The sequence below is a fragment of the Nuphar pumila genome, chromosome 14 (genome assembly GCF_984573655.1).
Source record: "Nuphar pumila chromosome 14, dmNupPumi1.hap1.1, whole genome shotgun sequence".
Classification (NCBI taxonomy): Eukaryota; Viridiplantae; Streptophyta; class Magnoliopsida; order Nymphaeales; family Nymphaeaceae; genus Nuphar; species Nuphar pumila.
This window is the reverse complement of record NC_143262.1, coordinates 24,311,053-24,338,199: the sequence shown is the minus strand read 5'-3', so window position 1 is coordinate 24,338,199 and position 27,147 is coordinate 24,311,053. Positions and strand designations below refer to the sequence as shown.

The window sequence follows — 27,147 nt, the reverse complement described above, 5'->3', positions numbered from 1 at the left end:
TCTTTGCAAACTCTGACGGGAGGATATTTTTGTCCTTTACTCGAAACATCATTTCATAACGCTAATGACGGGAAAGGGTACTTAAGTCTTTGCAAACGCATCAGACTTCGATGCTAAGTGATGTAGACACACACGAGGAAACGAGCCTCACGTGCTTACATACGTGGCGCTCACTCAGACCCGAGAACACGTGCCTGCCTGTTCTTGGGGAGAACATATAACCTGCTTTGCACTTCTTTTAGATGAAAGACACATATTTGGGTTGGAGAGAGATATTTTTGAACGTTTGAAAGCGATTCTCCTGTTTTAAGGAAGAGGGGTTTCTGAACGTTTTTTTACTAGGTTTTTTTTTTTTTCAAGTATGAAAGGGCAAAATGAAGAAGCTTTCTCTTAGGGATGGCAGTGGATGGGGGAAAACGGAGCCATGCCCCGCTTCGGTTCATTTGGACCAACGACGGAGGACATAAAACGGGGATGAACGCAGGGAAGGAGGTTAAAATCAAAACCTGTACGGGGATGCAGGGTGGAATTATGAGACGGGGCGGGGGTTGAGACCTTATGCCCCGCCCCGCCCCGGTCCACTGCATATACCGGCTCCCTGGAACCGCTCTCGAGTTATACCGTGTCGCAGGATCCCCAAACTCGACAACTAGAAGGAGATCAATTTTCGATTCATGTTTGAGAAAGTGAAAGGGCAACGCATGACGAATCTGAACAAGTTGGTTGGTCGTAGCCTCCCGTGAGATTTCCGTTGGGGGTCTTGTCCTGATTGTGGATCGCTGATCAAGTGGGTATATTTTCTCTGTGCAGAATGAACCATCAGATGGAGATGGAGGCATCAAGAGGGAGTCTGGAGGCATCTCTTCTGCACCTGGTTCAAGATTACCATCACAACACCCATCTCATCCGTGAGAGCGCAGGTTGGCTTCTCTCTTTCGCTCACTCTGGCTGCTCAACTTGCTATCGTGCCTTCTTTCCATCCTTCCCTCCCTCAAGGGCATTCTTTGTTAAGGCCCAGCCCTTTAACAAGTTAGTGCAGTGACTGGTGTTCCCATTTTCCTAAGAAGAAATGGGAGTCACTAAGTCAACCAAATGCTTCCTTCTTATTCAATGCAAAGAGAACCAAGGTACCCATTATCCTGGTTGTGATTTTGACAAAAAGGGAACAATTATGATTCAGAAAACTAATGAAGGTAACAAATTGGTGTTGACAACCCCCTTACCATGTACCCTTTGTCCTCAAGGCTTAAATTCAAATGGCGGTTCTCCCAGGACCATGGTCTTCGTTAACAAGGAGAAACGCTTGTTTGGTCTTTCAATTTAGCATCAATCATCCCCTTTGATGTGCAGTTTGGATGTACCTTGTGTACCACTGAAAGTATTGCGATTCAGCTCTATCAAGGCAAATTGAGGTCAGCAAGACCTTTTGAACCTTTGGTTTCTTTTGAATGGAAAAAGAAATTGCTCTGCATTATTAGATCCACTTGGCACCAGTAGCAATTTTTAGGACGATTAACTTTGACTAATTGATAAACTAACTATTTAGTGACATGATGGCAGCGCACTGTTGCTTTAAAAAAAGTTATTGAGAGGTACTAATAACTGCTTAGTAGCAGGGGAGAATGTCTTGAGGCTTACTGTCATCTCAAGCTTCTTTTGAATTGAATGATCCACATGATCAATCATGGACAAGAATCCCTTTTCCAGTTTTCCCTTTTTACCATCTATCCATGCTGCAATCATACGATTTCATATAAATAGATATACTGCACTGCTATTCCCATGGGACTGCTAAACAAATTTATCATTCTACTTTTTATTGTTATTGAAATAGCTAATGATGTCTTTGGCCCTATGGTGGTGTTATAGGATTCTAGCAATATCTGCCTCTAGAAAACTAGAATCCTAAATCTTTGACAAAGCACCACTGTAACCCCCCAAAATTTCGACTTGTGATTTCGAAAACCTTATCGAAAAACCTTTCAAAGATTTAAAGTTTTAACTTTTAAAAACGACAGCGGAAGATATTTAGAAAGGAGCACAAGTCAACAATCCTGGGTACGTTAGCTGAAAATCATCATCATTCACATGTACAACAACTTAAAGGAATTGAAGAAATAAGACAATAAATTAAAAATCTGCAGTTTATTACAAAATGAGCATTTTGTTCCAAAGTTCAATAAATCTAAAGAAAACTCCAAAAAGACCCAGAGCCAAGCCGCCAGCAGAAAGAAGATAAATCTTGATCCATGTTGCACCACGCCATCGACCGCCAGTGAAGTCCTACTCCTCACCTGCCCATGAAATGGGTCAGTTTCATAACAAACCAGTAGGTGAACGAACAGGTAAGTAAAATGAAAATAAAACAGGACATTCATGAGATAAACAGTTATGATATTGAAGCTATCAATACAATTGTAATCTATTCTAACAAGTGTAATATGTACAAAGAGTTGTTAGTTGAAGCATTTCCAGCAGTGCAAGTCTCAATCATCTACAACTATTCATGAAGATATTCTTTAAGTTCTGATATTAACTGGCCTGTGGGTACGCACAGACGCGAAACGTAGAAACAGCCGAGACCGATCCGGGGGTTTATTATGTTAGGTGTTTTCATTAACCCGGATGGCTGACTGAGTCCGCTCCTAAGGGGACGGTCAGTGACCAAGAGAGTAAATCCCCAAAGGCATTCGTGGCCCATGGATGCATCAAACTGCTGCAGAAGTACCTGAGAGTTACCACCTAGGATAATTTATGGTAATCCCAATTCCCCTAACTCCGATGACTGGGGAAGCCGGGTCTTATGCCCGTGGGGTGGTTGTTAACAACCTGTCCATCGGAGTTTTTGTACCATCCATCCTCTCCCTTGATGAACCGTAAAGGTCGAATGGGTACGACGGGGGTTTCTTAACCGCCGCTCCATCCTACATGCTCTGGTCTATTAGACCCACTCGAGCATCTTGCCTGTGAAGGCGAAATGTCACCATTTATGTGATCTCAGCATTGTGCTAATTGCACGCATCGAGGTTGCTACAACCTCATCCTCCAACCATCGTAACCCACATGAGACGTACTTGTCTGAAAGTACGGTTGTACCTTCCTAGAGGTACGACTACGATGAGAGGGCAACATATAATGTTTTATGATTCTTTTGGTTCATACATGACATGTATTGCTCTTTTGAGCAATTGGCCTGTGGAGGCCGATAATATCACATCAAAACAATAAATTGTTGATTCCCACGTCAAGATACTCCATGACCTCACATAAAATTCATACCGTGCATGCCTTAAGGTTCGGTTACAATAGCAATTTCAGTGGTTTTCTCTCCATAAATGAGTCTATTCATAAAGTCTACCTTAAGTATGCAGTTCCAATAGAATAGGCATGCAGAACAGACAATCACGAGTTAAGTAATCCTACAGGTAAACAGGTATGCCAATTAAACTATTTGATTCTTTCTAGAATGAGTCTACCCAAAGAATTTACATTAAGCATGCAATTTCAAAAGGATCAAAAAGAGTAAAACTCTGACCGACCAATACTTCTTCAGATAAGCAGGTATGCAAAATAACTATTCTATCTCAGAAGTCTTATTTTATTTTGTTCATACAAACTCTTTGTGCGACTTTCCCCTACCTCGGGATGTCGTGCAGCTGCGTGCGTCTACGCGTGTAGATGATACGAGGCTCAGGCCGCGGAGCCAGAGCGGGGTTCGATACGATGTCTGCAAAAGTGTGAGTATTCAATTATGATAATTTAATTTAATGGTGCGACGGGAGCAAGGGTAGGATTAGGTGACCGGGGATTTCGGCCCCTTCCAGACAGAACAACAAAAGGCAGGGCCCTCGGCCCCTGCCTGACGAAAAGCAAGGGTAGGGGCCCCTGCCAAACAGGGTCACGCATGGCAGGGGCCTCGGTCCCTACCTGATGAACAGGGAATGGCAGGGCCTCGGCCCCTGCCTGACACCAAAAAGAATGGCAAGGGCCTTGTCCCTTGCCTGACGAAAATGGGGAAATGGCAGGGGCCCCAGCCCCTGCCTGACGAAAAGGGGGAATGGCACGGGCCCCAGCCCCTGCCAGAAGCACCTACAAATGGCAGGGGCCTCGACCCCTGCCTGGCGAAAATCACGGAGCCGCAGGGGTGTGTCCGGCCCCCTGCGTGCCGAGGATCAAGAGCAGCAGGGAGGATATTCCCTGCCCTCCCAGAAACCAAGAGGCGCCAGGGGCGAGCCCCTGCCTGCCGGGAAATAGGAAACGGCAGGGCATTGCCCCTGCCTACCGGAGATCGAGAGGCGGCAGGGGGCAAACCCCTGCCAGCGAGAGAGAGCTCGGGGGTGACAGGGGGCAACCGACCCCCTGTCGGATTCCCTATCACCCACAGAGGTGAGGGAGTGTCGCAGGGGCCTTTGGTGCCCTGCCGGCACTCCGGCGCACCCCCAGAGGGAAGAGGGGACGACAGGGGCCTCGCAGGCCACCTGTCGGCCCTCCGATAAGTACAGGAGAGGCGGGAGGGCGCGGCAGGGGCCGTGCGCCGCCTGTCGGCTTCCCAGCGAGGTGACAGAGAGGGGGGTGAGGAAGAGAAGAGGGAGGAGAAAAGGGTGGAAATGGCGTACCTGGGAGGCGGTGGCCGGCGTCGGCGGCGTGCGCAGCAGGGGAGAAGACCGGCGCGATGGGGGGCGAGGGCTGCGAGAGGGAGGCGTGACTCCCCTCGCCCTCCAACGTTTCTCTTAAAGGCACAGGGGGGCAACGAATGGGGAAACCCTTGGTGGGTTTCCCTAATCCGCCTGCAAGCGAATGGGAGGAGGTGCGACGCTCGGGAATGTTCGGGAGTGCTCGGGTTTTTAAAAATGGGGGTTTTACATCCTACCCCCCTTAAAAGAATTTCGTCCACGAAATATTTATTACCTTGAAGAATAAAAAATACAGGTCAGGATATTTTTCCCTGATATCGCTCTCAGGTTCCCAAGTACATTCGTCAATTCCATGATGTTGCCACCGAACATTTACAAAGGAAATGGTCTTTGACCTCAGCACTTGGTCACGACGGTCGACGATCTCCACTGGTCTTTCTTCGAATGTCAAGTCCCTTCTAATGTCCACGTCATCATAATGAATGATGTGCGATGGATCGTGAACGTATTTCCTCAACATGGATACGTGAAAAACATTATGGATCTGGGCTTACTAAGGAGGTAACACCACACGATAAGCTGCTTCTCCAATCCGTTCCAGGATTTCGAACGGTCCAACGTATCTAGGACTTAGCTTCCCCTTTTTCCCGAATCGAAATACGCTCTTTGTCGGAGATACCTTAATAAAAACCATCTCGCCAATATCGAAGGTAAGCTCTCTTCGGCGTCTATCTGCATAGCTTTTCTGCTGACTCTGAGCGGTACGGAGTCGTTCTCGAATCATCTGCACTTGTTGAGTATAGTGTTACAAAACTATAGGTGCTTCCAATCTTCGTTCGCCAACCTCGTCCCAGTAAACAGGTGATCGACATGGCCTCCTATACAAAGCTTCGTATGGAGCCATCCCGATGCTCGCATGATAGCTGTTGTTATACGCGAATTCCGCCAGACTGATATGGGAATCCCACTCTCCCTTCCAGTCCATCATACAGGCTCGAAGCATGTCTTCCAAGGTCTGAATCGTACGTTCCGACTGCCCGTCAGTCTGAGGGTGAAACACAGTGCTGAACTTTAACTTTGTGCCCAACGCCAACTGAAGTTGTCCCCAAAACCTTGAAGTGAATCTGGGATCACGATCAGAGATAATCGAGACTGAAACACCGTGCAATCTCACAATCTCTCTAACATAGAGATCAGCGAGACTATCCAACGATTGGTTGAGACAGATAGGTAGGAAGTGAGCAGACTTGGTGAGTCTATCGACGATCACCAAAATCGCGTCATGCTTTTTCTGCGTCCTCGGTAGACCGACTATAAAGTCCATGGTGACATCTTCCCACTTCCATAGAGGGATCTCTATCTGCTGCATGACCCCACCGGGTCTCTGGTGCTCGATCTTGATTTGCTGACACGTTAAACACTTCGAGACATACTCAGCCACGTCTTGCTTCATACCGTTCCACCAATAACTGCGTTGTAGGTCCTTGAACATCTTCGTGCCGCCAGGGTGAATGGTGTATCTAGACTTGTGGGCTTCTGCAAGAATTTCATCTCGAAGGACTGGGTCATTAGGAACCCAAAGACGCTCCTTCAACCATATACTTCCATCCTCCTTCGGACGAAAAGGTGTATCTGCTAGTATCGCTTGAGCCTTCAACTTCTCGTAGCGTGCATCTGTTCTCTGTCCATTGATGATCCTCGCTAGTAGCTCAGGTTGAGCAACAAGGTGGGATAAACCGATTGAACCTTGAGTGATAGCGAAAGGTTCCCAAGAGGCTAGGTCTTCGACCAACCTCCATCCAGCGAATAAGGCATTAATCGAAACTTCCGATGCTTTGCGGCTGAGGGCGTCAGCCACGACGTTCGCCTTTCCTGGGTGGTAGGAGAGGGTGAAGTCGTAATCCTTGAGGAATTCAAGCCAACGCCGTTGTCTCATGTTCAATTCTTTCTGCGAGAATAGATACTTAAGGCTCTTATGATCGGTGAATGCTTCAAACTGCTCCCCATAAAAGTAATGTCGCCATATCTTCAGTGCGAACACCACCGCAGCTAATTCTAAATCGTGAGTTGGGTAGTTCTTCTCGTGAATTTTAAGTTGTCGAGAGGCGTATGCGATCACTTTCCCATTCTGCATCAGCACGGCCCCTAGGCCTGACCCAGAGGCATCAATATAAATCACGAACCCGCCTTTACCCGAAGGTAAGGTCAAAATAGGAGCACTGGTAAGTCACTCCTTCAATAACTGAAAACTCGCCTCACACTTCTCGTCCCATATGAATTTAGCCTATTTCTTTAGCAACCTCGTCAGGGGTAACGCAATTTTAGAAAAATCCTGAATGAATCTTCTGTAGTAACCCGCTAGTCCAAGAAAACTCCTGATATCACGTGCGTTCTTTGGTTGCTGCCAACTAAGTACAACCTCAACCTTTGCAGGGTCCACGAACACTCCTTCCTTAGAAATAACGTGTCCCAGAAACATGACTTCCTCGAGCCAGAATTCACATTTAGAGAACTTGGCATACAAACGTCCCTTTCGCAAGGTCTCCAACATAATTGTTAGGTGCTCCCGATGTTTCTCTCGACTTTCTGAGTACACCAAGATGTCATCGATGAACACGATCATGAAGGTGTCCATAAATGGCTTGAATACACTATTCATTAAGTCCATGAAAGTTGCTTGAGCATTGGTCAGTCCGAACGGCATGACTGTGAACTTGTAATGACCGTATCTCGTCCGAAAAGCCGTCTTAGGAATATCATCATTCTTAATTCTGAGCTGATGGTATCCAGACCTAAGATCGTTTTTCGAGAAAACCTTAGCCTTCTGCAATTGATCAAACAAGTCTTCGATACGCGTCAATGGGTACTTGTTTTTTATCGTGGCCTGGTTGAGCATTCGATAGTCGATGCACAGACGCAAGGTCCCGTCCTTCTTCTTCACGAAGAGCACAAGAGCTCCCCAAGGAGAAACGCTGGGGCGAATGAATCCCTGATCCAACAACTCCTGCAACTGCTTCTTCAACTCCTCAAGCTCAGCTGGCGCCATTCTGTAGGGTGCTTTGGAGATTGGCGTCGTACCTGGTAGTAATTCAATATTGAATTCTACCTCTCGAGATGGTGGAAGTCCCGACAGCTCTTTAGGAAAAATGTCGGGATAACCGCGAACAACATCCAACTCACTGATGGGAATAGGCATTGGTTCTGATTGGATAACACTAACCAAAAAGGCACTGCATCCCTTCCGCAAGAAGTTCTGTGCCTTAAGCGCCGAGATCATCCGGCTTGCTCGAACAGGTCTGGGGATTCTGAATTCTACTCTCGAAGAGCCTGGAGGTGATAAAATGATCTTGCCATCACGGCAAAATATCTTGGCATGATACTTGTGCAACCAATCCATGCCTAGGATGACGTCAAATTTTGTCATCTCAAGCAGGATAGCACAAGCAGGATAGTGCCGCTCTGCCACAACTACGTCCAATTCAGGTATGTAAGTGGTGCAAACTGTGTTCTTCCCAACGGGGTTATACACGTCTAAAGCGTTATCAAGTGGTTTTACAGTTATATGCAATTGTTCTACGAATTTTTCTGAAACAAACGAGTGTGTAGCACCATAATCAAAGAGTGCAAAAGCTGCTTGATCAGCAACAAGAATGGTACCTTGAACGAGATCCCCTTTTGTTAATTGATCGACTGTGGCTGCATAAACTCGACCCGGCTCCCTGCCACTGCTTGGTTGTGCTCGTTGTTGCTGCTGATGAGGTCGAGGAGGCTGAGATACGTTGTCGGTTCGCTTGAGGTTGTCTGCTGCTTTCTTCCGGCAATCGCGTATGAAATGACCCATCTTACCACAGTACAGGCATCCGCCAGTGTCCCGCGGACAAGATTGTCCTACGTGAGGCCTCTTGCACCTGGGGCAGTTATCACCTGGGCGGTGGATGGCCCTGCTGTCGTTGGCGCTTCGCCGGAGGGAACTGTTTCTTCCCTCCCTCAGTCTTCACTGGTAAAGGTGGTCGTTGCCCTGGGCCGCCGGAATAGGTCTTCTTTTGATCACCACCTGACGCGGGTGACTTTTTGGCTTGCACACTTTTTGAACGCTCCCAATCCTCGTTCAGTAAGGTGGCTGCTGCTACCGCCGTAGAAAAAGTCGCGGGCATGCTGGTGAGAACCCTATGCCTGAGTCCTTCCTTCAGTCCACGAATGAACTTCCCAGCCCGCTCATGATCATCCTCGAATAGGTGAGGACAGTAGCGCTCCAACCGTTGAAATTTGGCGATATATTCATTCAGACTTAAGCTGCCTTGGCACAACTCCAAAAATTCCACCTTCTTCTTTTCCCTCGCATGAGGAGGGAAATAGTTTCCGAGAAAAGTCCTCCGGAAGGCCTCCCACGGAATCACCTCTGCGCCTGGAAACTGCACCTCCCGGGTAGTGTCCCACCATTCGCGAGCGTCGTCCTTCAATCGAAAGGACCCGAACATCGTCTTCTTATCGTCAGGGACAGACAACACTTGGAACACTCGTTCCACCTCTTTCACCCAACTCTCCGCTAAGTCAGGGTCAACCTTGCCAGAGAAGGTAGGAGGGTCCAGCTTCAGAATTTTTTCATACGTGGCGGTTGGTGCATTCCCAACAAGGGAACCCGGATCCTGCGGTGGGCGACCCTGGCTACGAATCGCCTCAGCTAAGGAGTTGAGGGTATCCATCATGAATCCCTTATGCTCACGCAACTCATCGGCCATGCTGTTGCTTGAGTTTCCCGCCATCCTTAAAAAGCAACCAAGATTAATAGTCAAAATACTAAAGAAGCACGGGAAGACATAAATATAGGAGTAAAGGCAAAAATATAGATCTTTATTACGAAAGTCATTTATTTAGAATCCAGCTGTGCTGGTACATAAGCAAAAGTTCTATTCCGTAATTATAAATGAGTTCACAGACTCCAACAAAACTGGGTAGGTGCTGCCTCCCCTTAGGGACAGCTAGAGTACTTCCTAAGATATTCCCTTCTATTTTCGGTGCGCCTGAATCTGCGCTTAGGGGTGAAGGGAAGTGGCTCCCCGTAGGAGGTCTCCTATCCGTAGAGGGGCGTCGCCAGAGTATATTCCGGTGAGCCAAGACTATAACTTGAAGAATCCGTCGCACGTGTGTATGTGGGTGATACACCGCCCACTGGGTCTGCTGGAGGTGGCGGTTGCTCGCCTGCAGTCGAAATTGCGATCTTGCCGACATGCTCGGCCTTGAGGAGGCAAGCATCCATGGTGTGCCCTGTTTCTCCGCAGAATCTACACTCCTCTGCTAACTCAGGAGGAACAAAATCTCTTGACGACTCCTGTGGTGTCTGATGGTGCACCCAAACGTGTGAAGGCGCGAAACCACCTTCTCGAGCATGCACCTCAGCCCACATTGCTGCCAAGGGTATCTTGTAGGCGATCGGTAGTGGGAATCTTTGCTCATCCGTAAAAATGGGTAGGGGAGGGCGGTTAGCCCAGTAACCATCCCCGAACATCCCATGTCCGCCCCTCTCCCTTACAGAACGGCCACGTACTCTACGCGTGCCCCTACCGCGACTACCACTAGAACTAGTAAACGGATCCATCTATCCGACGGTACTACGAATAAAACAAGAATATAATTTAGTCTAAACATGTTATGAAATATCAAAGACTTACTTACAGCGCGATGGGATGCTCAATAGTCAAGATTCACCTCTTTTTGATCTGGCTCTGATATCAAGTTGTAACGCCCCAAAATTTCGACTTGTGATTTCGAAAACCTTATCGAAAAACCTTTCAAAGATTTAAAGTTTTAACTTTTAAAAACGACAGCGGAAGATATTTAGAAAGGAGCACAAGTCAACAATCTTGGGTACGTTAGCTGAAAATCATCATCATTCACATGTACAACAACTTAAAGGAATTGACGAAATAAGGCAATAGATTAAAAATCTGCAGTTTATTACAAAATGAGCATTTTGTTCCAAAGTTCAATAAATCTAAAGAAAACTCCAAAAAGACCCAGAGCCAAGCCGCCAGCAGAAAGAAGATAAATCTTGATCCATGTTGCACCATGCCATCGACCGCCAGTGAAGTCCTACTCCTCACCTGCCCATGAAATGGGTCAGTTTCATAACAAACCAGTAGGTGCACGAACATGTAAGTAGAATAAAAATAAAACAGGACATTCATGAGATAAACAGTTATGATATTGAAGCTATCAATACAATTGTAATCTATTCTAACAAGTGTAATATGTGCAAAGAGTTGTTAGTTGAAGCATTTCCAGCAGTGCAAGTCTCAATCATTTACAACTATTCATGAAGATATTCTTTAAGTTCTGATATTAACTGGCCTGTGGGTACGCACAGACGCGAAACGTAGAAACAGCCGAGACCGATCCGGGGGTTTATTATGTTAGGTGTTTTCATTAACCCGGATGGCTGACTGAGTCCGCTCCTAAGGGGACGGTCAGTGACCAAGAGAGTAAATCCCCAAAGGCATTCGTGGCCCATGGATGCATCAAACTTCTGCAGAAGTACCTGAGAGTTACCACCTAGGATAATTTATGGTAATCCCAATTCCCCTAACTCCGATGACTGGGGAAGCCGGGTCTTATGCCCGTGGGGTGGTTGTTAACAACCTGTCCATCGGAGTTTTTGTACCATCCATCCTCTCCCTTGATGAACCGTAAAGGTCGAATGGGTACGACGGGGGTTTCTTAACCGCCGCTCCATCCTACATGCTCTGGTCTATTAGACCCACTCGAGCATCTTGCCTGTGAAGGCGAAAGGTCACCATTTATGTGATCTCAGCATTGTGCTAATTGCACGCATCGAGGTTGCTACAACCTCATCCTCCAACCATCGTAACCCACATGGGACGTACTTGTTTGAAAGTACGCTTGTACCTTCCTAGAAGTACGATTACGATGAGAGGGCAACATATAATGTTTTATGATTCTTTTGGTTCATACATGACATGTATTGCTCTTTTGAGCAATTGGCATGTGGAGGCCGATAATATCACATCAAAACAATAAAGTGTTGATTCCCACGTCAAGATACTCCATGACCTCACATAAAATTCATCCCGTGCATGCCTTAAGGTTCGGTTACAATAGCAATTTCAGTGGTTTTCTCTCCATAAATGAGTCTATTCATAAAGTCTACCTTAAGTATGCAGTTCCAATAGAATAGGCATGCAGAACAGACAATCACGAGTTAAGTAATCCTACAGGTAAACAGGTATGCCAATTAAACTATTTGATTCTTTCTAGAATGAGTCTACCCAAAGAATTTACATTAAGCATGCAATTTCAAAAGGATAAAAAAGAGTAAAACTCTGACCGACCAATACTTCTTCAGATAAGCAGGTATGCAAAATAACTATTCTATCTCAGAAGTCTTATTTTATTTTGTTCATACAAACTCTTTGTGCGACTTTCCCCTACCTCGGGATGTCGTGCAGCTGCGTGCGTCTATGCGTGTAGATGATACGAGGCTCAGACCGTGGAGCCAGAGCGGGGTTCGATACGATGTCTGCAAAAGTGTGAGTATTCAATTATGATAATTTAATTTAATGGTGCGACGGGAGCAAGGGTAGGATTAGGTGACCGGGGATTTCGGCCCCTTCCAGACAGAACAACAAAAGGCAGGACCCTCTGCCCCTGCCTGACGAAATAGTGAATGGCAGGGGCCTCGGCCCCTGCCTGACAAAATAGTGAATGGCAGGGGCCTCTGCCAATGCTAGACAATAATAGCGAATGGCAGGGGCCTCGGCCCCTGCCTGACAAAAAGCAAGGGCAGGGGCCCCTGCCCCTGCCAAACAGGGTCACGCATGGCAGGGGCCTCGTCCCCTACCTGATGAACAGGGAATGGCAGGGCCTCGGCCCCTGCCTGGCACCAAAAAGAATGGCAAGGGCCTTGGCCCTTGCCTGATGGAAATGGGGAAATGGCAGGGGCCCCGGCCCCTGCCTGACGAAAAGGGGGAATGGTAGGGGCCCCAGCCCCTGCCTGACGAATTAAGGGACGGCAGGGGCCTCGGCCCCTGCCAGAAGCACTTACAAATGGCAGGGGCCTCGACCCCTGCCTGGCAAAAATCACGGAGCCGCAGGGGGGTGTCCGCCCCCCTGCGTGCCGAGGATCAAGAGCAGTAGGGAGGATATTCCCTGCCCTCCCAGAAGCCAAGAGGCGGCAGGGCATTGCCCCTGCCTACCGGAGATCGAGAGGCGGCAGGGGGCAAACCCCTGCCAGCGAGAGAGAGCTCGGGGGTGACAGGGGGCAACCGGCCCCCTGTCGGATTCCCTATCACCCACAGAGGTGAGGGAGTGTCGCAGGGGCCTTTGGTCCCCTGCCGGCACTCCGGCGCACCCCCAGAGGGAAGAGGGGACGGCAGGGGCCTCGCAGGCCACCTGTCAGCCCTCCGATAAGTACAGGAGAGGCGGGAGGGCGCGGCAGGGGCTGTGCGCCGCCTGTCGGCCTCCCGGCGAGGTGATAGAGAGGGGGGTGAGGAAGAGAAGAGGGAGGAGAAAAGGGTGGAAATGGCGTACCTGGGAGGCGGTGGCCGGCGTCGGCGGCGTGCGCAGCAGGGGAGAAGACCGGCGCGATGGGGGGCGAGGGCTGCGAGAGGGAGGCGTGACTCCCCTCGCCCTCCAACGTTTCTATTAAAGGCACAGGGGGGCAACGAATGGGGAAACCCTTGGTGGGTTTCTCTAATCCGCCTGCAAGCGAAGGGGAGGAGGTGCGGCGCTCGGGATTGTTCGGGAGTGCTCGGGTTACTTAAAACCCTAATGAAGAAGGGGCCCGGGTGGGGTCCGGACCCGACCCGGCCCGAGTCCAAAACATTTTTTTTTTAAAAAAAATGGGGGTTTTACAACCACGGATTATGGCCATCCATTGCAAAAGGCGGTATAAACATTGCTAACTCAAGCGGAAAATATGTTTTGCATATATGGAAAATTGGGAATAAAAACATGATCTTAGAGGTGCGGAGGCTTTGAGGAAAATAGTGGTTAGAGGGCAAGCAATAATACCTTTACCTCTGCATTTTTTGGTGTATTTTAGATCAATAAGAACAATGAAAGAAGAAAAACAGTAAGGCATGCTATTATTGCTCTATCCAGCAATAGAATAGTGTGCGCAAGTCAAAGGAGTTATTCAACTGTAACTAAAACTCTGTTTGGAAACTGGTAGCTGGGATGGGAGTTTAATGCATTTGGTAAAAACTTGGTCAAACTACCTTTGTGGTTGATGTTTGGAAACTAGTAGCTGGGATGGGAATTTATGCGTTTGAGATGGGAAGTGAGGTCCTCTTCCCTTTGTATTTGCACTAATGAATGGATTTGGTAACTACCACCTCCTAGAGGTGGTAGTTACCAAATCCTAGATTTGGCAGCTGCCACCTTTTCAAATGCATAAACTACCTCGGACTACCGGTTTCCAAATGGAGCCTAAAACAAGCACCAACTGTAATGCCCTGAAATTTTAACCCTAAATTTGAGGATTTTTTTTTTAGCGGAACAACAATTAATATTTCCAGGGTTAAGCATTTAAAAACGATACAAGAAGGTAAAAGCAAACCACACCATTTATTTTTATTTCAATAATAACAGAATTCCACATCAGAGTTTATCACATCCTGAGTCTCAAAACAGAAATTTCAATCAGAAAGCAATTAGGACCGCCAGAGAACAAATAAATCCAGTCCTCATCAGCGCCTCATCCCGCTTCGCTCATGGAATTACTCTGTGCCTGAAAATGATAAAAATTATAGGAATTAGACTACCATGTCTAAGTAGGAAAAGTGTAATTATTCTTGCAAGTAGATCACGTGTCAGGTGTGTGATGTGGGTGTCGTGTTTGAATCCCAGTCTATACATAAACACATAAAGAAGTCGATGCAACAACAATAACAATCATATATCTAAGTAGAGGAGTAGATTATGCAACGGTTATAGTTAAGCACATAAAGCATGTTATGCAGCTACAACAATTAAGTAAGGAATTAAGCAATTTAAAACATATTTTGTAACAGAACTAACAGTAACATGCATAACATCTATATAACGTCCACAATATGAATTCCATTAACTCATATCTGCACAATTTATGATATCGTTTCATCATGAGCACCGAGCACGCTGAAAGAATATGCAAGTGTCTCTTTAATGACTCCAACACAGTGATACCTAACTGTTCTAGTTGATGTTTATTTTTTCTTATCCCGCGGGTACACACGGGCCAAGGCAACCATCACAGAAGAGAACGTTCGGGGGTATATTATTCAAAGTTGTTTTATTAACCAGAACATTCTAACTGTGACTGAAATCCCAAGGGAGCGGCCAGTGACCGAGAGAAACTCCCGAGGGCCAAAACCAAAACAGGATGCATCCCTAACTTCTGCAGAAGAACAAAGAACTACCACCTAGGACAAATTGGTAGTCTTGGTCCCCCAACTCCGAGGACTGGGGACCAACGAGTCACTTTAGATCGAAACCAAAATTATGTCCCCGGAGTTTTGTACCACTTACCCTCTCCAAGGTAAACCTGAATCTGAGTGAGTAAATCTTTTCATTTAGTTAACCCTTCAGGGTGTAGTGGCATTTTCCCAAACCTCGATACTATCACTGTAGTAGATTCCCAACCTTAGTCATTTTACCCAAGTGTATGAATCAACCCCATCATTTTCCATATTATTTTCATAAACTCACTCAGAGTGCTCCGGTGCCTTTAAACCGTTCAAGCAAAAAAATTAATATTTAATTTTCTTACCAATATAATTGAATCAAATCACGTACCTACATTAGGTACCTAACCCGTATCGCCCTTTGAGCAAGGTTTCCCAACAACCCCCCCCCTAGTAGAAAGGGATAACCATGACTTAATCATTTACCCATTTAGGTTACCACTAGATTATTTCCTTTCTATTCACAATGCTCCAAGGAAAAGAAATTCACATACTCGGAGTACGGGCAATATACAATGTCAATACCTAACATTTCTTTGGTATGTCTTACTCATTTTCTACATGAAGAGATCAAGGAATTATCTTAAGAATTCAAACTATCATTGGTGTACAACTGCTACTCTAAGGTAGAAGTTGGAATGTAAGAGAACTTGCAGTTTTATGTGGAATCTAATAACAAAGACTGTAAAACCCATTCAGCTTATTTCAGTAATACAAACACAAGAAAGTTCGTGCACAAGAGAAGTGACAACTAGGTATTATTCAGCTAGCATACTGAAATTCTAAAATCCAACATACCAAAACATAACCCTTTTATGTGTATCACAATACAGGCCGAAAATAATAAAACTGTAAGCTCATTCTACCTATCACAGTTATACATCCCAGGAAATTCAATGTACTAGATCACCCAATCATTACAATGTATATATTTTTTTTTTGAATAATTTAAGTATAGCATAGCATGCTGGGTTACGCAATAGACCAATAAATCCCACTAGATACGGTTCAGCCATATTAATTTAAGTATCATTTAACATTACAGTTCACTAAAATACAACATGTACAATAACTATTGGTTTAGCCAATTACCGTACTAAGTATAGCACAACATGTGAAGTTACACAAGAAACCAATGAACCTAGCTAGACACTGTTCAGCCATATTAACTAAGTATTATTTAACATTTCAGTTCATTAAATACAATAGGGTGTATTATGCATAACAAAAACACAAAAACAAACGACAGCTAAACATTCCTTCATAGTGTGATCAAGATAACTCGGCTGGACCCAAAAAAAAAAACAGCTATCTGTTAGGTTCTCCCACCGGTTAAATTAGTAAAGTCAATAACTCCTACACATATCAGTGCACACGGTAGTAAGACGTGAATGCTACCCATAAAGAAACCATTAACTGAAGGCATGCGGTGTTCATCATTTAAATATCCAAAATGATTTCAGCGATGATTCAACACAATATCAGATTCTAATTTGACATAGTCATACACATTCTCAGACTTGGAAGGATTGAAGAAAAACCCAAAGACCAAGGTCAAGAAAAACCTAATTCAAACTAGGTTTTTTGATTAAAAAGGAAATAGATTTTTCCATCTAAATTTCGGTCAAAGTATCTAATCCGAGAATGAAGGATAAATCTTCAAGCAAAACACCCAATCGGTAAGAAAAACCAGTTTCCCCCAAATCTCCGATCTTATTGACTGTCCGGCAACAAACCCCCCCCCCCCTTAAATCAGTCGCTTTGGGTTTTAGACAACCCGCACCCCACCAACCCATGATTAACCTGAAAAAAAAATCACAGAAATCCTACCATTATCCGGCGAGGGTGTTGCGGCATCCACGAGAGGGGTCGGTCAGCCTGGACAGCACCACCACCGGCGAGGTCGGCTCTTCATTGCAAGGCCTCGAGCTGCAGCAAGAGATCGGAGGGTGATTCGAGGTTTAGAGAGGTAGAAGAGAGTGAGAGAAAGAATGGGACAATGGGAGAGGGAGAAGGAAGGGTTCGGGGTCCCCCCTTTGTAGGTGGGTGGCCTCCCGAAAAGGAAGGGAGGCATACCCTCCCGGCGGCTGCGGGGTGCTTTCCCCAACTCCCCATCTCTTTGCGTGTTAGGGTTCAGCTGAACCCTAACACCCGATATATCGGGGGAGGGGTTCTCCCCCCCTCTCATGTTATGTTTATCGGGCAACCCATATCGGGTTGCCCTCCCTTTTTTATCCCTCCCTGTATTAAAACTTTACAGGGAGTGGGTCGGGTCCGGGTCCGACCCCCGACCTGCGATGCTGGACCCAAATTTGATTTGGATTCGGGTCGCTTGAACAGCAGTGGACCCAGGGGTTGGATCCACTTGGGTCTGAACCGTGGATTTGAAAAAAATCTTCTATTCTTAGATATTTATTTATATAATATTACTAAAATAGTCTAATATGCGCATTTTTCTTTTGGATCCAATAACGGATCCTAGGCCCAAATCCACATAATTTTTAAGTTTTGTATAAAATTTGTGGTTGTTACATCCTTTCCTCCTAAAAAAAAAATTCGTCCTCGAAATTTACCTGTCGGTGTTTACTCAAACAGCTTGGGGTGTTTTTCTCGCATATTAGCCTCCGGTTCCCACGTGCTTTCATCGATGCTATGGTGTTGCCATCTCACCTTGACGAGAGGAATGGTCTTTGATCTCAAGAGTCGCTCACTTCGTTCCAATATCTCCACTGGTTTTTCTTCTATTGTTAGGTCTTCCCTTATATCTACGTCCTCATATTGGATGACATGCGACGGATCTTGAAGATATTTTCTTAACATAGATACATGGAATACGTTATGTATCTGAGCATACTGAGGAGGTAGGGCTATACGATATGCCGTTTCTCGAACCCGTTCCAAAATCTCAAAAGGTCCGACATATCTCGGACTCAATTTTCCTTTCTTACCAAAACAAAACACACTTTTGATGGGTGATACTTTCACAAAGACCCGATCCCCCACATCAAAATTGAGCTCCCTACGCCTTTGATCGGCATAACTCTTTTGTCGACTCTGGGCTGTGAGCAGTCTATCTCTTATCATCTTGATCTGTTGGGTGTAATGTTGTAACACGATTGGTGATTCTACCGACCGTTCTCCAATTTCGTCCCAATACACAGGCGATCTACAGGGTCTTCCATACAGAGCTTCGAAAGGAGCCATGCTGATACTCGCATGGTAACTATTATTGTAAGCATATTCAGCTAAAACAACATGTTTGTCCCACTCACCTTTCCAATCCAGCATACATGCTCGCATCATATCTTCTAGTGTCTGGATAGTCCTCTCTGATTGTCCGTCAGTCTGGGGATGAAAAGCGGTACTCAGCTTCAGTTTCGTACCCAAGGCCTGTTGCAACTGACCCCAAAACCGAAAAGTAAAGCGAGGATCTCGATTTGATATAATAGAGACTGGTACTCCATGCAGTCTAACAACCTCTCTGATGTATAAGTCTGCTAAGCTCTCGAGGGATTGATTTATTCGTATGGGTAGAAAGTGAGTCGATTTGGTCAGTCGATCCACTATTACCCATATAACGTCATGTTGTTTCCGTGTTTTGGGCAAACCCACCACGAAGTCCATGGTGATTTCTTCCCATTTCCACTGTGGAATCTCCATTTGCTGCATCATTCCACTAGGCTTCTGATATTCCACCTTGACTTGCTGACAAGTCAAACACTTCGAGACATAACTTGCGACCTCACGCTTCATTCCATTCCACCAATACCCACGTTGTAAATCTTTAAACATTTTCGTGCCTCCTGGGTGTATGGTGTACTTGGACCTATGTGCTTCACCCAGTAGTTCTTCTTTCAACTTGGGATCACTAGGGACCCAAAGTCGCTTTTGCATCCATATACTGCCATCGTCTTTGAGTGAGAAGTGTGAATTTTCTTGTTGGGCTCGTGACTTCAGTTTCTCATACTGGGGATCCTCTTTCTGACCTTCAATAATCTTTGTAAGGATCTCTGGATGGGCAGATAAATTAGATAACTTGATACTTCCCACGACATCTGAGAACGGTTTCCAATCCATGAATTCCTCCACCAAATTCCACCCTTTTGTCAAAAGACTAGACAAACTGCAACCAGCTTTTCGGCTGAGAGAGTCAGCTACCACATTTGCTTTTCCTGGGTGATAGGAAATGGTAAAATCGTAATCCTTTATAAACTCCAACCATCGTCGTTGTCGCATGTTCAACTCTTTTTGGGAAAACAGGTATTTGAGACTTTTGTGATCAGTAAATACCTCGAATTGTTCCCCATACAGGTAATGTCGCCATATTTTCAAAGCGAACACCACGGCTGCCAATTCGAGGTCATGAGTTGGATAGTTTCGTTCGTGGATCTTTAATTGGCGAGAGGCTTATGCTATCACCTTACCATTTTGCATTAAAACACATCCCAACCCAGTACCTGATGCGTCTGAGTAGACCACAAAACCACCATGACCTGAAGGTAAAGCTAACACTGGTGCGGTGGTAAGCTTCTTCTTTAAGATTTGGAAACTCTCCTCGCACTTATCCGTCTATTCGAACTTAATTCCTTTCCTGAGGAGCTTGGTCATGGGCATAGCAATCCGTGAAAAGTCCTGAATGAATCTTCTGTAATAGCCTGCTAATCCTAGAAAACTCCTGATATCACTGATATTCTTCGGTTGACCCCAATTTAATACAGCTTCAACCTTAGCCGGGTCCACAGCGACTCCATCTCGCGATATAACATGACCCAAGAACATGACCTTCTCGAGCCAGAATTCGCACTTGGAGAATTTGGCGAACAACTGGTGTTCCTTGAGAGTCCCCAATACGATCCTCAAATGTTCACGATGTTGCTCTATGCTTTCAGAGTATATAAGTATATCATCAATAAAAACAATCACAAAAGTATCCAAGTACGCTCTAATACCCGATTCATCAAATCCATGAATGCGGCGGGCGCATTTGTCAGTCTGAATGGCATAACTACGAACTCGTAGTGACCGTACCTTGTTCTAAAGGCTGTCTTGGGAATATCATCGTCCTTGATCCGTAGTTGATGATACCCAGATCTAAGATCGATTTTTGAAAACACCTTAGCCTTTTGCAATTGATCGAACAAGTCTTCAATGCGAGGTAGGGGATACTTATTTTTGACGATCGCTTGATTCAACATCCGATAGTCTATACACAGCCTCATAGAACCATCTTTCTTCTTCACAAAGAGAACTGGTGCTCCCCATGGTGACACGCTCGGTCTAATGAAACCTTGCTCCATCAACTCCTGGAGTTGTTTCTTCAGCTCCTCCAACTCTACTGAGGCCATACGATAAGGCGCTTTCGAAATCGGTGCCGTCCCAGGCACCAACTCGATATGAAAATCCACCTCACGCTGTTGAGGTAGTCCAGGCAACTCATCCGGAAACACTTCCGGAAATTCACGAACCACTTCAAGTTCTTCTAATGGTGTGAACTTCGACTCACAGGAGAATACATTCACTAGGAATGCTCGGCACCCCTGTCGCATATACTTCTGAACCTTTAATATTGATACAATTCGGCCCTTCACTGTAGGTCTAGAGAGGCGAAACTCGACCTTTGGCAATCCTGGTCGGGATAAAACCACTTTCCCTTGGCGACAGAGAACATTGGCATAATGTTCATATAACCAATCCATCCCCAATATGACATCATATTCAGTCATATCGAGCAAGATTAGGTCAGCAGGTAAGCTCTGCCCTTCAAGTACAATTATGACATCAGGGATATAGTTTACACATATCGAATTATATCCTATCGGATTGTACACATATAATTCATGTTTCAGAGATTCAGTATGTGCACCAAGTAATTTTGCAAACTCTATAGATATGAACGAATGTGTAGCACCACAGTCAAATAGAACAAGTGCAGCACAGCCATTGACAAATACCGTACCTTGTACCAGATTTCCTTTCTCCAACTCCTCCACAGTGGTGGCATATACTTGTCCAGGCACCCTCTTCTGTGCATTTTACTGTGGTGTTTGCTGCGGCTGAGATGGTTGATGTTGCTGCCCTCCTCCGGCATTACGTTTTTGCATATCCGCCATCTTCTTATGGCACTGACGAGCATAATGACCCATCTTTCCACAGTAGAGACATGCACCGGTGTCTCTGGGGCAAGGTTGTCCGTAGTGGGACCGATTGCACTTCTGGCACACCCGATTTTGTCCCTGTTGCTGTGGAGGACGATTTCCACCATTGTACTTCTGCTTCTTGTAAGGTGGCTGGTACTTCTTGCCACCGTGGTGCTGTTGTGGACCTGCTCCCCGCTTCCCCGGTGTGTCCTTTTGGCTCTTCCTTGATCGCTCCCATTCTTCGTTCAGCATAGTAGCCACTTCAATGGCTTGTGCGTGGGTGGACGGCAGATTTATCATCACTCGTGGTCGTAATCCGTCCTTGAGTCCGCGGACATACCTAGTTGCTCTGGCTTTATCATTCGCGAACAAATTTGGGCAATAACACTCCAAGGTCCGAAATTTGGTAGTGTATTCTACCAAGTTCATATTTCCTTGAGTAAGCTCCAAGAACTCCTGATGCTTCTGATCACGGGCGTACTGGGGGAAATATGTCTCTAAGAATGTCCGCTTGAAATCTTCCCATGGAATAGTATCCACTCCGGCAAAGTGGATGGTTCGGGTTGTGTCCCACCACTTCTGTGCATCCTCCGTCAAGCGGTAGGTGCCGAAGTCCGTTTGCTTATCATCGGGGATAGACAGAACCCAAAAAGCTCGTTTTGTCTCTGCAATCCAACTCTCGGCTAGTTCAGGATCGGCCTTGCCTGAAAAGGTAGGCGGGTTCAACTTCAAGAACTTCTCATAGGTGATTGTGCTCGTATTATGCCTTTCACTTATGGCTGCGGCTAACTCCGCCTGGTGGCGCATTTGAGTGTCCATGGTTTGAGCCAGATTACCGAGAGTTTCCATCACGAAACCCCTTTGGTCCTGCCATTCGTTCGCCGTGCTCGAACTAGCTTGGGATCGACGATACATCTAATAACCATTTCAATACACACAGTTTTACTATCTTTGAATTGTAGTGTTCCTAAAATCATTACATGTATATATCTATAATTATACAGAAAAACAATGCAATTATCATACCTAATAAAGTAAAAATGATAAAAATATACTCACAGAGCGATCTCAGGATGTGGCATGACCGTGAACTTTGATTTATTGTTCCCAGGCTCTGATACCATAACTGTAACGCCCTGAAATTTTAACCCTAAATTTGAGGATTTTTTTTTTAGCGGAACAACAATTAATATTTCCAGGGTTAAGCATTTAAAAACGATACAAGAAGGTAAAAGCAAACCACACCATTTATTTTTATTTCAATAATAACAGAATTCCACATCAGAGTTTATCACATCCTGAGTCTCAAAACAGAAATTTCAATCAGAAAGCAATTAGGACCGCCAGGGAACAAATAAATCCAGTCCTCATCAGCGCCTCATCCCGCTTCGCTCATGGAATTACTCTGTGCCTGAAAATGATAAAAATTATAGGAATTAGACTACCATGTCTAAGTAGGAAAAGTGTAATTATTCTTGCAAGTAGATCACGTGTCAGGTGTGTGATGTGGGTGTCGTGTTTGAATCCCAGTCTATACATAAACACATAAAGAAGTCGATGCAACAACAATAACAATCATATATCTAAGTAGAGGAGTAGATTATGCAACGGTTATAGTTAAGCACATAAAGCATGTTATGCAGCTACAACAATTAAGTAAGGAATTAAGCAATTTAAAACATATTTTGTAACAGAACTAACAGTAACATGCATAACATCTATATAACGTCCACAATATGAATTCCATTAACTCATATCTGCACAATTTATGATATCGTTTCATCATGAGCACCGAGCACGCTGAAAGAATATGCAAGTGTCTCTTTAATGACTCCAACACAGTGATACCTAACTGTTCTAGTTGATGTTTATTTTTTCTTATCCCGCGGGTACACACGGGCTAAGGCAACCATCACAGAAGAGAACGTTCGGGGGTATATTATTCAAAGTTGTTTTATTAACCAGAACATTCTAACTGTGACTGAAATCCCAAGGGAGCGGCCAGTGACCGAGAGAAACTTCCGAGGGCCAAAACCAAAACAGGATGCATCCCTAACTTCTGCAGAAGAACAAAGAACTACCACCTAGGACAAATTGGTAGTCTTGGTCCCCCAACTCCGAGGACTGGGGACCAACGAGTCACTTTAGCTCGAAACCAAAATTATGTCCCCGGAGTTTTGTACCACTTACCCTCTCCAAGGTAAACCTGAATCTGAGTGAGTAAATCTTTTCATTTAGTTAACCCTTCAGGGTGTAGTGGCATTTTCCCAAACCCCGATACTATCACTGTAGTAGATTCCCAACCTTAGTCATTTTACCAAGTGTATGAATCAACCCCATCATTTTCCATATTATTTTCATAAACTCACTCAGAGTGCTCCGGTGCCTTTAAACCGTTCAAGCAAAAAAATTAATATTTAATTTTCTTACCAATATAATTGAATCAAATCACGTACCTACATTAGGTACCTAACCCGTATCGCCCATTGAGCAAGGTTTCCCAACAACCCCCCCCTAGTAGAAAGGGATAACCATGACTTAATCATTTACCCATTTAGGTTACCACTAGATTATTTCCTTTCTATTCACAATGCTCCAAGGAAAAGAAATTCACATACTCGGAGTACGGGCAATATACAATGTCAATACCTAACATTTCTTTGGTATGTCTTACTCATTTTCTACATGAAGAGATCAAGGAATTATCTTAAGAATTCAAACTATCATTGGTGTACAACTGCTACTCTAAGGTAGAAGTTGGAATGTAAGAGAACTTGCAGTTTTATGTGGAATCTAATAACAAAGATTGTAAAACCCATTCAGCTTATTTCAGTAATACAAACACAAGAAAGTTCGTGCACAAGAGAAGTGACAACTAGGTATTATTCAGCTAGCATACTGAAATTCTAAAATCCAACATACCAAAACATAACCTTTTTATGTGTATCACAATACAGGCCGAAAATAATAAAACTGTAAGCCCATTCTACCTATCACAATTATACATCCCAGGAAATTCAATGTACTAGATCACCCAATCATTACAATGTATATTTTTTTTTTGAATAATTTAAGTATAGCATAGCATGCTGGGTTACGCAATAGACCAATAAATCCCACTAGATACGGTTCAACCATATTAATTAAGTATCATTTAACATTACAGTTCACTAAAATACAACATGTACAATAACTATTGGTTTAGCCAATTACCGTACTAAGTATAGCACAGCATGTGAAGTTACGCAAGAAACCAATGAACCTAGCTAGACACTGTTCAGCCATATTAACTAAGTATTATTTAACATTTCAGTTCATTAAATACAGTAGGGTGTATTATGCATAACAAAAACAAAAAAACAAACGACAGCTAAACATTCCTTCATGGTGTGATCAAGATAACTCGGCTGGACCCAAAAACAAAAACAACTATCTGCTAGGTTCTCCCACCGGTTAAATTAGTAAAGTCAATAACTCCTACACATATCAGTGCACACGGTAGTAAGACATGAATGCTACCCATAAAGAAACCATTAACTGAAGGCATGCGGTGTTCATCATTTAAATATCCAAAATGATTTCAACGATGATTCAACACAATATCAGATCCTAATTTGACACAGTCATACACATTTTCAGACTTGGAAGGATTGAAGAAAAACCCACAGACCAAGGTCAAGAAAAACCTAATTCAAACTAGGGTTTTTGATTAAAAAGGAAATAGATTTTTCCATCTAAATTTCGGTCAAAGTATCTAATCTGAGAATGAAGGATAAATCTTCAAGCAAAACACCCAATCGGTAAGAAAAACCAGTTTCCCCCAAATCTCCGATCTTATTGACTGTCCGGCAACAAACCCCCCCCCCCCCTTAAATCAGTCGCTTTGGGTTTTAGACAACCCGCACCCCACCAACCCATGATTAACCTGAAAAAAAAATCACAGAAATCCTACCATTATCCGGCGAGGGTGTTGCGGCATCCACGAGAGGGGTCGGTCAGCCTGGACAGCACCACCACCGGCGAGGTCGGCTCTTCACTGCAAGGCCTCGAGCTGCAGCCCGAGATCGGAGGGTGATTCGAGGTTTAGAGAGGTAGAAGAGAGTGAGAGAAAGAATGGGACAGCGGGAGAGGGAGAAGGAAGGGTTCGGGGTCCCCCCTTTGTAGGTGGGTGGCCTCCCGAAAAGGAAGGGAGGCATACCCTCCCGGCGGCTGCGGGGTGCTTTCCCCAACTCCCCATCTCTTTGCGTGTTAGGGTTCAGCTGAACCCTAACACCCGATATATCGGGGGAGGGGTTCTCCCCCCTCTCATGTTATGTTTATCGGGCAACCCATATTGGGTTGCCCTCCCCTTTTTATCCCTCCCTGTATTAAAACATTACAGGGAGTGGGTCGGGTCCGGGTCCGATCCCCGACCCGCGATGCTGGACCCAAATTTGATTTGGATCCGGGTCGCTTGAACAGCAGTGGACCCAGGGGTTGGATCCACTTGGGTCCGAACCGTGGATTTGAAAAAAATCTTCTATTCTTAGATATTTATTTATATAATATTACTAAAATACTCTAATATGCACATTTTTCTTTTGGATCCAATAACGGATCCTAGGCCCAAATCCACATAATTTTTAAGTTTAGTATAAAATTTGTGGTTGTTACACCAACCTATTCCACACCATGTGATTTCTTGAACTTAGTATTTGTGTATCTTTTCCATTGAATTTACATTTGCATTTATATTGTACCAACTAGAACATAGTCACTGCATATTGTGCATCCCATCCAGTTTGATTTGTGCTTCAAAATTTCCTCTGTTTCCCCAGAAAATTCTAAGAAGGCAGCTCTAAGAGCTGCTCAACGTGTTTCAGAACTTCTAGTGGACACTGTTAATGGTGGAGTGCATGAGTCTTTCACAAATGAGAAACTTATTGAAACTGAGATTCATGCATTAGCAATTACTGTTACAAGATATTCAAAGCAAACCAATCAATGGCTTGCCACTTCACGTGCAATGAATTCCATCTTAAAGGTAATACATTTTGTTGCTATAATCCTTCTTTCAATTAATTTATTTAATGTAATTTGCCTAATTCACCCTTTTGTTCTTAAGGAGGTTGATGTGGTAGAAGTTTATCTTCTTACTTTCTGTTTTCCTCTTACTATAATTTGGCTATTTGGAATTTTATATGATAAGAGTTTCTTTTCTGATTGATTGATAGATTTGATCAGAAAATATCAAGTCTATCGATATCTTATTCTTAATATATATATATATATATATATATATATATATATATATATATATAGAGAGAGAGAGAGAGAGAGAGAGAGAGAGAGGATACTCCATATTTTTTGTCAAGCTGATGAATATCTCACTTTTCAAAAAAACTGATGAAATATCTCATCAAGAAAGCACCACCGATTTGATCATCAAGCCTATTTAGTATCTCCAAAACATGCTTCGAGCTAAGCAATTTTGATATTTAAATTTGTTTTCTTATAATAACAATAACATTACAGTTTAGATTGTATCTTATGACAGTCAAGAGATAGTTTTCTACATCAGGATGACTTGATTTAAGACATATTCCATACTAAATAGGCCATGATGCTTTCATCCATCATGTCCAGCTTAATGAGACATGGACACTCCATTTTGGCCCACGTATCGTGTTCCCTTATATGCTAGTCATATTGAAAACCTCACGAAAATGGCCATATCCCTGTATCCACAGCCGTATCCACGTGACATAGCTTTTAGCAGTACTATCTTGTTAAATTATATCTCCTTTTTGTATACACACACACATATATATATATATATTATTTTTACATCATGTAACCCCAGGGGTATTTCTATCTTTTCCCCTTTTTACACATATCCACATTAGTGAATATGTTTGTAACTTTTCTTTTTTCTTT

At 44.4% G+C, this 27,147-nt stretch overlaps 1 protein-coding gene across 3 annotated transcripts in view; it reads left to right on the top strand.

Moving 5' to 3' along the window:
• The first annotated feature begins 266 nt into the window (after nt 1-266).
• The window catches only part of BLOS1 (GCN5L1 family protein), a 53,195-nt gene continuing 26,314 nt past the window's right edge, over nt 267-27,147 (top strand). Inside the window, exons 1-3 of one of the 3 annotated variants that reach the window (XM_089987549.1) lie at nt 267-718; nt 811-920; nt 26,049-26,254. In XM_089987549.1, coding sequence (XP_089843675.1) covers nt 675-718; nt 811-920; nt 26,049-26,254 — 360 coding nt within the window. In that variant the 5' untranslated portion in view covers nt 267-674. Of the gene's footprint in view, nt 723-810; nt 921-26,048; nt 26,255-27,147 lie in introns of all 3 variants that reach the window. The other 2 variants (XM_089987550.1, XM_089987551.1) reach the window with 2 other exon arrangements.